Source organism: Pelodiscus sinensis, chromosome 10, assembly GCF_052426305.1.
Source record: "Pelodiscus sinensis isolate ZL-2025 chromosome 10, ASM5242630v1, whole genome shotgun sequence".
NCBI classification, from domain to species: Eukaryota; Metazoa; Chordata; order Testudines; family Trionychidae; genus Pelodiscus; species Pelodiscus sinensis.
In genome coordinates this window covers 34,446,354-34,460,342 of record NC_143061.1, presented here as the reverse complement: position 1 = coordinate 34,460,342, position 13,989 = coordinate 34,446,354, and the positions used below count along the sequence as shown (strand labels likewise).

Genomic DNA, 13,989 nt, shown 5'->3' with positions numbered 1-13,989 from the left:
TTACATATTTACACAATTACACGCTAGTTAACATCCCTATTATCAACACCAGGTACTTTATAGTACAGTACAGTATTTATAGTATAGTACAGTATTTAGCTATGCTACAATGACCTTTGACCACACAGCTGAAAAAAAAAAGTCTTTATTCTCAGAAGGTTATAAATAAAAGCCCAAAACTCTAGACCTGAAGTGAAGCATAGTAGCTGGGGAAAAATTAATTTAACCAAATATGCAGGATGAAATCTGAGCCCCACTGAAACCTCTCACCATTTCAACAGGGCCAGGATTTCACCTTTGATTTCTGGTGCTGCCAAGCAACTATGGAATTGTAACTACAGTAACTGAATGAAAACATATTAACTCTGGAATCTGAGAGACACACAGGTCACTCATTTTTTGTGACTGCTGCCTCAGAAAGTGAAAAATGGAGAAAACGATAAGAGACCTCCTTTTCACTGATCCCTGGGATCGACAAACCCTTACTTCTAAGGAAACATGATTTTGTTAAATTTATCTTTATTATTCTAACTCCAAAACATCATACGTGGGAGGAAGAACATCCAACTGTTCTGTTTTCTGGAATTATTAAAAACTAAACTTTTTATTTAGAAAGTTATTACCATTCATTACTTTTGAAAATGACCTAACTGAGCTCTACTGAAAGACCATTCACAAACAAATCACATACTATTCTCATGAAGGTACAGTGTAAATAATCTAAAGGATAATTTGTCTCAGTCTACCACACTTGTCATTTGAAAGAGCCATTGTGTAAAGAAACATTTCCTGTTGGCCATTCAACTATAGGTTGGATTTCCCTGTCCCAGCACTCTCAGGACCTGACTGGTCCCAAAGGAGGGGATTTGCTGGACCAGGGATGGTCAATTTCAGCCCCTCTGCTGCTGGCCTCCAGGCTCTCCACAGGGTCCGCCAGCCTCCTGGATTGGCTTCCCTCATGGCCACTGACCCCAGTGCCAGTCCCAGCCACCAGACCTGAGTTCCCTGCCCACCGGACTGGCTCCAATCCCGGCCCCCCGGCTGTCAGGCCAGGCTTTGTTCCCAGCTACAGGGGCTCTCTGGACCAGAGAAGTTCAACTTGTAGTGACTGGTCTCAGGCGTAAACACTCCCTTCAAATACAGACTTTTGTGATTTTTATAGCGTTTTGTTTTAAGAAACACAAACAACATAATATCTTTTCAAATAGTTCGACATCAAGAGTCCACATTATAGCTGAAGAGTTAAGTTAAATTAATAACCTCACTCAGGAACTTTATGCATTTGCTAGAATAATTAAGACTTGCTACTGTCAGCTCCAGACCTGATTGTATAATTACAGTGCCATTGGTTGGCGTTTTTCAGGCTGAGTGCCCTTAACTCCAGAAGCTCCTCATTAGAGCTGTATTTTTAAAAGACTTTTCTCAGAGCCGTGACAGTTATGCAGTAAAGACTTTTCAGTCTTTCTGGATTTTAGTCCTCTCAGTAATATAACTACATATGAGACTTACTGTAAGTATTGAGATATGTAGGCATGTTAATGTTACAGAACAGAAGAAAATGAAGCATGCATCACATTTTCACAATATATGAATGTTTAAATGTAAAAATAGCAAAACTAAAGATCCATATAAACACCACTTCCTTGCTCTGTCTACCAACTAATGAATGCCTATCTGTAACCTGCATATTCAGTGAGAAAAAAAATCATTAACAATTACTGTTGTGCTTCAAAAATAGATCAAATTGTCCCAAAGTTCTATCATTCATTTGACTAGCAAAGTGGAAAAGTTCTGGTAGTTTACTGATTAAATAAACTCAGTAAACTCATTTGTTAGTTCATCTAAAAGTATTTGAAGTCAATAAGTAAATTAATTGGAGCAGAAGCACATTCTTTGTATTTCATTGCCTCATGTTTTCCAGGTTCATCCAAGGCCATGGGATTGTGTCATTGATCTCTGAGCCCTCTGATGTTAATATGCACAGCTGTTACACAGGACATCAGGACAACTGAAGATAGTGCCAGATTATGTAGCACTTGCATGGACACAAGGCCTAATGCAGCAAGAGGAAAAAGCATAGGCACTGACAGAAGAGTATGTTAAACACCCCACTAGACTAGATTGTTTTTTTAGAAAAAACTGCCCTTTTTCAGAAAAAACTTCACCTGCGTCCACACTGCAATTGTGTTCTTTCGAAATTAATCGAAAGAGCACAGGGTTTTTTTTAGTGATAGAAATGTAGCCGTCTTAGTCTGGGGTAGCTGAAGCAAAATGCAGGACAATGTAGCACTTTAAAGACTAACAAGATGGTTTATTAGATGATGAGCTTTCGTGGGCCAGACCCACTTCCTCAGATCACTATTTCTTCCACTATTTGATCTAAGGAAGTGGGTCTGGCCCACGAAAGCTCATCATCTAATAAACCATCTTGTTAGTCTTTAAAGTGCTACATTGTCCTGCATTTTGCTTCAGGGTTTTTTTTTTTTACATTGGTAAACCTCAAATTACAAGGATGAACGCCTTTTTCGAAACAGCTCTTTCAAAAAAAGGCATGTGTGGACGCAGAACAGGGACATTTTTCGAAAGAAGAGGTTATCGAAAAAAGCACAGGTGCCCCGGTAGCAGTGCTGTGAATAGCAATCAGGTCTTTCTTTTGAGAGAGCGTCCATGCAGTCTGGATGTTCACTTTCAAAAAAGCAGATTGTTTTTTCGAACCAGTTTTGAGGTGTGGATGCTCTCTTCTGAAAGAAGCTTTTTCAAAAGAGCTCTTTCAGAAAAGCTTCTTTCGAAAGAAGCTTGCAGTCTAGACTTACCCATGTAGTGCTATTTTTAGAATGGGCTTTTTGTGTTGTGCATTACTGTGGAAAGAGCACTGATGTAGAATGCTACAGAACCTGTAGCTTCAGTACACAGAATAGAAGAAAAACTAAATATTACTAAGAACTACCTTAATAAAGAATGTTTTCTAATAGAATACTGTTACAGGACATACTGGCCTTTAAAGGACAGGACTGTATGTGCCTGCACCAAGAATTCCAGAAAGATCCTTTAAGACTCTGGGAATTGTGTAGATTGTTGCAAGGCAACTGCGAAAAATGTTCCAGAGAATATAAAGAGAAGCTGCAGGGAGAGATCAGGGATAAGGCAAAACTATGAGGGAGTTAATGACCGCATTCACTTGATATTTCTCTGAGCAGCAGCTTAGGTGGAACTGAAAAAGCTCAACGAAGAGGGCAAACTAGAAAGATTTTGGAGGAGTCCAGAAAAGCTGTGCTAATATAACCTAGAAAGATGCCAGGAGAAAGGACTTTTTTTTAAAAGAGGGCAATGGATTAAATTACTCTTAAACAGTGAAGTGGGTGATCTTTGCATAGAGCGTAAATAAGCCCTTCACTGCATAGGGCTTATAGACAGAGCTCTTCAACAGCTCTACTGGTGGCTGGTGTGGAAACCCCTTTGGTCCAGGAGTGAAGGACCAGTCAGCCTGGCGCCAAGGGGGTAAATAAAAAGGAACTGTTTATCTTGGGGAAGGGCAAAGGTCAAATAGCAAAGCCCTGCATCAGTACCGGTGAAGGCTGTAGCCCAGGAACAACCTAGGAAATATTCTGCCCTTGTATTGGGACCAGAATGTGAGGACATCCATTTTGGTAAGTCACCCAAAGCACTAAAATTACCAATTGAATAGAAATGGGAAACTGAAACGTGTGTGACCAGATGAAGTAAGGCAAGATTTAACATACGGTGTCTAATGGTGAAAAGCATAATCATTAGAAATAAAATAAATTGTCATTGAACAACCGTATTTCAGTGAGTTATGCATAAACTAAATGCTATGGAGCATGTTCCACATTTAGGACAGCCCTTATGAAAGAAAGAGAAAATCTTTGTAAGCAGTTATCTCTGCATATACACAGGCATTTAAAAGTCAAGCCTTACTCAGTACAATAGCTGCAATATATTAACAGGAAAAAGCCCACAGTATGTACTTGATGTAGAAAATGAAATTTTTCCAAAATAAGCTCAAGAAAAATGTAGTGACAAATTAATGACCAAAAAAAATCCAATTATAGCTATATTAATAACCCAAAGAAATTACTCACGCAGGTGGACTGTCTCCACAGTATTTCCCAATTCTTTTAGCATCATTGATTTCCCCACCATTAAACACGGCCACAAAATCATATCTGCAGTAGTTATCTCTCTCCACATCAAACTTCTCAAATTTCAACTCTATGACCTGCAGGGAAAAACAGAAGTTCCTACTTAAGATTATTTTTTTTTTACAATTAGATAACAAAGAGCATAATAAAACTAACATCAGTGTGCATTGTTCACTTTGTTGTCAATTGGTGAAAATTGTTTAATCACTTGTCTGCTTCTTCAAGCAATTAGCTGTCTTCAGTATATGATTTGCCCTAAGAACCGCTATCAGTAAGGGTTTGGGGGTATTCGTGGGTGCTAGAAATAGAGTTCCTCATTCAGGGTATGTCTACACTACAGCGCTAATTCGAACTAACTTAGTTCGAATTAGTTAATTTGAATTAGCGCATCTAGACTTAAAAAATAGTTCAAATTAGCGTTTTGCTAATTTGAACTAGCGCGTTCACACTGATTGGATGCTGGGTCACATTTAAGGGCAGCTGAAACTGGTTCCAGCAGGGCATCAGGTCAGTAGTTGCTTTGTGTGGCTGCTGTCTGAGGCTATCTGAGGCTTGTGCTTAAAGGGACCCCCCTGGACAGCCGGTTCTCAGCTTTTTCGCTTGCTTGCCAAGGAACAGCAAAGCGTTTTCCTCTGCGCCTGCCCTGTGTCAGTGGTTCCCATTGGGGACACCGCTGCAGTTGGTAACATGGAGCCAGAGCTCGCCCTGGGCATTCTGGTGCAGTTCTTGGACTTGCTGCTGCAAGCCTGCCAGCAATGGCTGGAGGCTGCACGTCAGCCCCCTGCCTCTCCACCTGGCCTCCTCCGTGGAGGAGCCGCAGCACCGCCCGGATGCCAGCGTGCCCCACCGCATCTGGTGTTTGGACACCAGCAGCCCGCATCGTCCTGGAGCACTGGGAAGACAGACAGTGGACCCAGAACTTCAGGATGAAGGACACCTTCCTGGAGCTCTGTGAGTGGCTCGCCCCTGCTCTGCAGCAACGGGACACTCGCATGAGGCCCGCCATCCCCCTCCAGAAGCATGTGGCCATCGCCCTCTGGAAGCTCTCCACACCGGATAGCTACCGATCTATCGCGAACCAGTTCAGCGTGGGGAAATCCACCGTTGGAGCAGTGCTCATGTAGGTACGGTACTCACCGGCCACTGGGCCGGGGGCTGCAAGGAGGGGATGAGCAGCCCCAGGGAAAACGGGGGTGGGGGAGGAAGAGACAGTGCCCCACATAGGAGGGTTCGTTTTGTCCCGGCCTTACTACACGCCATCCGCGATGGCCAGGATCACAGCAGGGGTTGCTTCTGGGAGTGGGGCGTGGGGCAATGCCAGGGATCGAACACTCCCAGCCACCCGGGCACCCCAGTGATTTGCGGTTTGCTGTGTGTCTCTCTGGAGGTGGTCAAGGCCATCAACCGGGTGCTCCTCCGCAGGGTGGTCCGCCTCGCCAACCCGGATGCCGTCATCCGGGAGTTCAGCACCCTCGGCTTCCCCAACTGTGGGGGGGCCATCGAAAGGACGCACGTCCCCATCCGTGCCCCAGAACACCAGGCCTCCCAGTACATTAACCGCAAGGGTTACTTCTCTGTGCTCCTGCAGGCCATGTGTGACCACTGGGGCCAGTTCATGGACATCAATATGGGCTGGTCCAGAAAGGCACATGACGCCAGGGTATTCCACAACTCCTCCATGTGCCAGAGGCTGCAGGCCGGGACCTTCTTCCCCGACCGCCACATCAGGGTTGGGGACATGGACATGCCCATCTGCCTGGTGGGGAATGTGGCCTACCCCCTACAGCCCTGGCTCATGAAGCCGTACACGGGGCACCTCAACCCCTCCCGCCAGGCCTTCAATGCCAGGCTCGCCAGGGCTCGCATTGTGGTCGAGGGGGCCTTCGGACGATCGAAAGCACGCTTTAGGTGCCTCCTCACCCGCCTCAACCTCGCCAAGCACAATATCCCTCCCGTGATGGCAGCATGTTGCGTGCTGCATAATTTGTGCAAGCGGAAGGGAGAGGCTTTCCTGCCAGCCTGGATGACTGAGGCTGAGCACATGGCTGGCCACTACGCTCAGCCCCGCACAGCCGCCATCCGGGAGGCCCAGCGGAAGGCCGTCTGGATCCAGAAAGCCCTGCGGGAGAGCTTCCAGGTAGAGGAGGAGGACTGAACTCTCCCTGCATGCCCCATTGGGGCCTTCTTCCACCCTCCCCTCCTTCTTCTTTCCCCTCCCTAACCCCCCTTCCTAATGTGAAATAAAGACACCTGTTTTCAAAACAGCAATCTCTTTTTATTTTACATAACTGGGGTGGGGGGAGGGAGGAATGAGGGTGGGAGAAGGGAGGGGGAAACCTGGGAAGGAGGGAGCTAAAAGGGGGAGGAAGGGGAGGAAGGGAAGGGAAAGCTCAGGATAGGGGGTCCTGCTGGCTCTCCCATCTCGCAGCACTGCGGGTGCGGGTGCGTCAGGGGGGAGTGGGTGTGGAGGGTGGGGCAGGAGGGACGGGGGGGTGCAGAGGAAGCGGGAGGGGGAGCAGAGGTGGGAGGAGGAGCGAGAGCTGGGGCGGCCGCAGGGGCCGGAGCAGGATGAGGCAGGAACCTGTCCACCAGAGTCTGGAGGTGGCCTCTGAGGTCACGGCCCTGCTCCTCCAGCGCCTCCAAGCTCCGCTGCCGCAGCTCCTCCCAGACCCAATGGTCCTGGGTGCGGAGCTGGTGCTTCAGTAGCCGCAGGTGTCACCGCTGGTAGTCCTCCAGGTTGCAGGTGCACCTGCTGGCCCGAGTGTGGGTGGCTGTTGCAGGTGGGGTGGTGCGCCCTGCAGTCCCAGGTGCTGCGGCTGTGGTGAAATGAGCAGTGGTCAGTTCTCCCTGGGAACATGGTGGGTGAAACCCAGTCCCCCTCTGCAAGGCGAGGTCGGCGTGTGAGGAACAGGCCAGGGCCCCTGCATGACACCCAGCTGCTGCTCCATGGTGGGCAAGGCCCAGGCGCACTGTTCCTGGGCTCCCTCTCCCCCTACCCTCCGTACACATAAGGGGAGCATGATGGCACTCACATGTGGAGCCCTCTTCGGCCTTGGACGACACAGCCGATGTGCTCTGTAGGGTGCCTCGGGGGTCCTGGGCTGGCTCCCTGTAGGCTCCTGGCTCTCGGCATCCTCCTCCTCCTCCTCGGTGTCAGGGATGGGTCCCTCTGCCCTGGGGTTGATCACCACCCGGGGGGCATGGACAGCGTGAGCCCCCAGGATGTGGCCCAGAGCGTCAAAGTGGGGTCAGGCCTCCAGGTCGGCCCCTGGCTGGGAGGCCCTGGAGTAGGACTGCCGCAGGTCCTTGACTTTGCAGCGGACCTACTCCCGGGTCCGCATGTGTTCTCTGGCGGCCAGGCTGTCAGCCATGCGGCTGTAGACGGCCATGTTCCTGTGGCTAGTGCGGAGATCATGGACATTGGAGGCTTCTCCCCAAACCTCGATGAGGTCCACAATCTCCGCACTAGACCAGGTGGGTGCCAGCCTTTTGCAGCCCCGGGCAGGCTCCTGTCTGGTCTTGGGAAGAGAGGGAGGGCTGGGTGGCAGTGGGTGGCTGGCTCATGCCGTGCCAGGTGCAGGGTCTGCTGGCTGGGTGCTGGCAGGCTTGCAACTGGCACGAACACTGTAGCCAGACCGTGCCCCTTTAAGGGCTCCGGGCCGGAGGGGGGCAGAAGAGTTTTCCTGGTTTGTCCCAGAGTGGCCACCAGGGCAAGCTGGGAAGAGCTAGCCTCCCACTAGTTCAAATTAAGTGGCTACACAGCCCTTAATTCGAACTACTTAATTCGAACTATACGTTAGTCCTCGTAGAATGAGGTTTACCTAGTTCGAATTAAGCGCTCCGCTAGTTCGAATTAAGTTCGAACTAGCGGTCTGCATGTGTAGCTGCTATGAAAGTTAATTCGAACTAACAGCTGTTAGCTTTGTAGTGTAGACATACCCTCAGATCCTGATTTGATTGGCAGGACTACTATAAAAAAGCCAAGCGCTAGAGAAGGAATGTATTTTATTTGTAAGGGATTTTTGTGAACAGATTTTGATTCCAGTGATAAGACAGATCTGTGGAGTCCACTATCAAGTTATGCTCTCTACTTTAGTTCTTATACTGGACCCATCCAGCACCTTTCAGCAATGCATAAAGCTATATAACTGTAGAGTTGATTCCAATGACTCATCCTTTAATAAACGTGCTATTTTTAAATAGCAGTGAAGCAGAGATCTAAAACACTGGGATTACTGTCAAATATTTATCTGCTGGTGGTTCTCTACTGCTGTAATTAAGTCTACAACCTGCTCCTTTTGACGAAGGAGATAATAGGTATGAAACTGTCTTGATTATTTAAGGTTTTCCTTTTTTTTTTCCTTTCCACTAGGCTCTCACCAGTGCTGCTCAACTATCTGCTTCTTTTCCATAATCTTCTGGTTCAGAATCTCAACTGGCTGCAGCTGGGAGTAGGGCAAATGCAGTTAGAAAGGGAAAGTGAGGGAAGAGCAATAAACTGGCTTGGAAGGTAGGGAGAGAGGAAGGTACTAGATGAAACAAAATAGAGACGTGGAAAGAGTAAGGTGAAGAGAGTAATTGGGGTAAGAAAGGGGGATAGCTGACAAGGTAGAGAATACTGAGTAGAGCAAACTGAAGAGAGAAAAAAAAGGACACAAAACAGGAGAGAGAACTAACGATGAGGGAATAAAAACAGAATTTGTGTAAGCAGGACAGCAATAGAATGTCTAGTCTTCTTCTTGCTGTATCTGGGCATCTTGCTGTCCAGTCTAATGATGAAATGGAGGGAGAGAAGAGGCCACCATGGAGGAGAACTTATTTACTGAACTCCCCAAAACAATTACGTGTCTAATTTAGAGCATAGCTTGCCTTAATGGCCATATGCTGGTCAGGAAGGGAAATGGGTGTGGTTTGATTCAGTCCTTGTCTCATGAAAAGGTAGAAACTCTATATAGAAATATACCCGCTGGAATGGAGAATCTTCGAATGGCTCATTTTTAGTGTAGAATATCCTCATGTTAACTAGCCAGAAGGAACTGAAATACATGGTTTTTGTGGGCAAGGAAAATCCCTTGACTCATTGAAAACTATGTACCACTGAGATAAGCATTCTAGGAATAGCATCCATTTGGATACTAAAAACATGTATGGGGACTATATATCAAGAATAAGAAAACAAAAGGAAAATCCTATCCTAAGTCTTCACTACAAGCTTGTGGAAAGTTTTCAAGATCATTTGGAGATAAATGGGAAGAATCCAAGTAATCTGCAATTTTAAAATATTATTAAAAATCACTGCTTAACCATGAAATGCTAAATGACCTGCACATGGCAAGCAAGGAATGTGGCTTATAGAGGACTACAGAAGAGACTAACATGACATATACCCACTAGTTCAAGAAAAAAATATCCTGGTAAATGGAAGAACTAAAGATTCAAAGAACACATTTATCACTGTACGGCCATTTCATTTGGCCAGAGATTAAAAGGAAAGTCTGGGTGGCATGTAAAAGAATTTTGTGAAGCTGATGTAGTTATGAAAAGTAACCTACCAAACATGCCTCAATCACTGTGTACTTCCTGCCATGATACAGTTTATGGAGCAGAAACCTGGGCAACAACAAAGAAGATGAAACAAAGATTGAGACCAGCCCAATGCATCAAGGAAGGATGTATTCTGTGAATAACACTGGGTGACAAGACACAAATAAATGCATCTGAAACAAGGCAGACATAGCTTAGGGCCTTATAAAATGTCAGTAAACCTAGCATGAAGGCAGTTGATTAACCTGATCAAGCTGAGGGAGACCTCAAGATAAGAAACTAGAAACAAAGTAGTGTTTTATAGTGGAAGCTGTTCAGTAAGACAAATCCCCAAGTATATCTTATGAAGACAGTCAGAGTTATTATTGAAATAATGAATTTCAGTTTTCAATAGGCATTAAAGTATACATGGATGCATCCAACAGAGAGTATATCACAAACTATATACATTTTATTAAACTTCAACCTGCTGTTCATATTGTTTATTCTAAGACAGATCAGAATAAGAAGAGTGCACGTGATCCAATTTACCATTGGATTTACGTTAATTAACAAAATAAACACTAAATCTTCTGAAAAACCCCGGCTGGCCATATAGCAGCATGTAGGAATTAGAGTACATGGGAAGCTACGTACCCAGTTATAGGTAATATTCAATTGAGACACAGAAATCATTGGAAAAAATGTCAGAAAAATACAGAGAAGCACAGAAACATGAAACATACAATAAAACTATATAACATATGGGGAACATCTAGATTACAGACTTTTGTCGACAGAAGTTTTGTCGACAGATGCTGTCGACAAAGCTTCTGTCGACAAAGAGCATCTAGACTACAGCCAGTTCTGTTGACAAAGCAAGCCACTTTGTCAACATGACAGTGTAGATGCAAAGGACAGTGTAGATGCAATAACACCTTCTGTCAACAGAACTCTGTCGACAAAAGGCGTTATTCCTCGTAGAATGAGGTTTACAGCCGTCAACAAAACTGCTGAGTTCTGTTGACGTTATGTTGACAGAACTCAGCGGCAGTGTAGACGCAGGTATAGTTTTGTCGACAAAAGTGGACTTTTGTCGACAAAACCCTGTAGTCTAGACACACTCATGAAGAGAAAGTATATATGAATAGATAATGTGCACCCCACACATCCTCAACTTCTGTAATTGTAAACTTAAATTTGTTTTAAAAATTTTATATGTTCCTTTGAAATTATGAAGTGTGGAGCTAGTGAGTATAAAATTGCTAGCCTACATTTTAATTTGGGGGGGAACTGTTAAAATAGATACCAAAGCTCACCTGATTCCTTGGGGCTACAATATGCCATGAGCAAGTGACGCCTGCTGGGTAATCTCGATCTGGCCAATTAGGAGTTTTAAAGGACCCAGAAGGCTTGTCTAGTCGTCCACCACAGTACTGATCCCCTAGAAATACAAAACAATACAGACTAAAAGCAGAGTTCCACATGCTTTTCCATTACAGCCAAATCTCCAACTCCTGTGTGTAGCCCAAATAAACAAGCTTTTGTGGAGGGTTCTCAGCTGGGGCCCCACAGAAAATACTCCCAGCCTGAAGCTTCCTCTGTGAGTCCTGCAACAGATTCCAACAATGGATCGAGCAATAAAAAGCTTATTTCAGGAGCCTTAGGCCAAGGCTTATAATGGTGTCCCTGGTTCCTATGCTCTTTCCAGAAGAGGGCAATTTGGTAGTGGTAAGTGTGGCTGAAGATACTGTCACTTGACACTTTTCTCCAAACCCAGCAATACCCACTGTATACTCACTCTGCAATCATGCTATCTTGTGTAACACTGTCCTGTTAGTTCTATTGCATTTAGGGCCCTCCATACCCTTGTGGAGAATCTGATGATAGTGAAGATACAAACAGTTTTTAATAAGTGACCGGTCTTTTTACGTTGTAGAGACTTTATCATATTCTATAATTTTTCGGTAAGAAACTTATCAGTGTTTTAAAATTAACTTTGCTGATCAAAAGATTCTCCCTTGTACAAAATTAAAATTCATTTCCCCGTTGGCAAAATTGAGGGTGAGAGAAAAGCTTAGGAATTAGCATCTGTGCCTAAGGGATTCCATGACTGAGAATGAAAAGGAAAAAACCTAACTTAAAAATTGAAGACTTTTTTTTAAGTGCCAGTCTCAGGCCTTATTTCTACTTCTTCCAGCCCTAAAAATAATAAAATGTGTATAAATACAATTTGCTTGGGTACAGCACAGCCATGCAGCTTCTTGATTATTGTATCCTTTCAGTACCAAGGATGCAGGGTTCTAGATGTTAGCATTTTCAAAACTTACTTTAACTGTAAAAGTACCTTTGGCCTCAGTCTTTAAAGTACATTCTATAAAAGAGAAGTTAACGTTCACAATGGTAGCACCAGGTCTATTTTTTGGTTTGTAGAAATAATGAAATTAATATTTTAGGTGGTGGATAAAGGGTAATGTGTGGCCCCAGAAATATTCCTGTTTAGGGCCCCTGATGAGCCTCTGAATGTTTGCCTTTAACATTTGCATAGTTGTAAAATACCTCGTTCATGTGGTTCTGCTGCAGAAAACATAGCAATGAATCCATTTCCAGCTGTATTTGCATCTGAAATCATTTGTACCAACATCTTATTGCCATTGGCAACAAGGGCACCTGGTTTGAAAGTACCACAGAACCTGCCGAGGCGTTGTCCATTGGCATGACCATTGTAAACATCCACAAAGTCATATCTGCACAAGTTATCACTTTCCAAGTCGATGTATCTAAAAGACAGAACTACCACCTTTCCTTCAGGCACCTGTAGGGGGGAGGGAAGGAAGACAGAGTAATGAATCTTAACAACACCATAATCATCACAGAGCTAGCTGCTCTGGTGCTCTGCATAATTGTTGTTGGTTTTGTCAATTGTTTATATTTTCAAGTTCCTTTTCCCAACTTACCAATCAAATTCTTCATTCAAGTATAGATGAGATGTTGAATAATGTGGGGTGCTCCCTCTCTCTATTCCCAGCTCCATCCCTTCCTCTTGCATAGCATCCTCACTCCAGAGTGGAGCTTTGACAAATGCACATGACTGCCTGAGATGCCACCATTAGTTCCCATTTTAAATATTTAACACCCAAACCATGACTAGTATTCATGAGCCACTTTAAACAAGAAGTTCTTGAGACCATTCCCTATTTGTGTGATTATCTTAAAAATCCACACAGTTAAACATTTATTAGCAAAAATAAGTCTCAGACTATAATGAGCCTAAGAAACTGAAGTCTTTTCTTTAGCTATAGAACAGTTTATAGAAGTAGCAGTAGAGCCAGTGTCTCCCAACTCTGATTAAGGGCTGAGAGGAAATACTTCCTATTAATCCATTCAGTCCTTGGAATCTCTGCTGGTTCTGTTTTGATTCTTGTTTTTGTGGTGTGACTACCTGCTCACTGCAAGCTGTACAAAGAGTACCAATTTCCAAACTCACTTAAAAGCTCTCTCATGATAGCACTAACCTGGGTGGGAGCTGAATAGTGATCAAAAGGTTAAATATTCTGTTACCACACCCCTTAAAGACCTTACTTACTGTAAAGTGGCATTATTGGTCACTGCTGTAATATTAAAGTACAGAATGCAATAAAAAAACTAATATATTCAGTACAGAATGCAATAAAACACCTAATATATTCAGATGATATACAACTGAAGGTTGCAAAACAAAATACAGGAAAATATTTATTTTTATTTCTAGGATGTTTGTCTTCTATGAGCACAGAAAATAGGAATACTGCAGAGAAAAACTGATGTGAGTAACTTACAGGCTGACATTTTAAACCTTTAAGGTTTTCTCCCTTAATCTCTGTTCACATTTTTCTTGCAAAAAGGTTCACTACTATTAACATTACCACCCACTCAAAAAACAGGCAAACTCATCCAAAGTACAATAGCTATATTTTAGAAAAACATAAAGCAAGTCACCAGGGCAACTAATGTGCTACTAAGGTAAGGAGGCTTTAGCAGGTGGTAAGGGGGAAGAAATTTGCAGGTCTACTCAATGATTTTGAAGCAACACTGTAATTCACTTTGTATAAGCTGTCTGACCTCTAGAACCACTGTCGTTTTATTTAAAATATTCTAACTGACGAACTAGATACATTTTCCATAGCAACAAATACACTAATTAGAAATATAACCAGAAAAAAAAAATTCTGGAAAATTACAGAAAAAGGACACACAGACAAGATATTTAGAAAAGTTCTAGTGATAAGAATAGTAACTTTTCCTTATTAATACAAATTAGCTTGTC

At 44.0% G+C, this 13,989-nt stretch overlaps 1 protein-coding gene across 1 annotated transcript in view; it reads right to left on the bottom strand.

Moving 5' to 3' along the window:
• The window catches only part of PCOLCE2 (procollagen C-endopeptidase enhancer 2), a 44,149-nt gene that overhangs the window by 18,775 nt on the left and 11,385 nt on the right, over positions 1-13,989 (bottom strand). The window contains exons 3-5 of the mRNA XM_075937662.2: positions 12,243-12,498; positions 11,003-11,127; positions 4,101-4,237 (exon numbers count right to left, since the gene is read on the bottom strand). Coding sequence (XP_075793777.1) covers positions 4,101-4,237; positions 11,003-11,127; positions 12,243-12,498 — 518 coding nt within the window. The remainder of the gene's footprint in view (positions 1-4,100; positions 4,238-11,002; positions 11,128-12,242; positions 12,499-13,989) is intronic.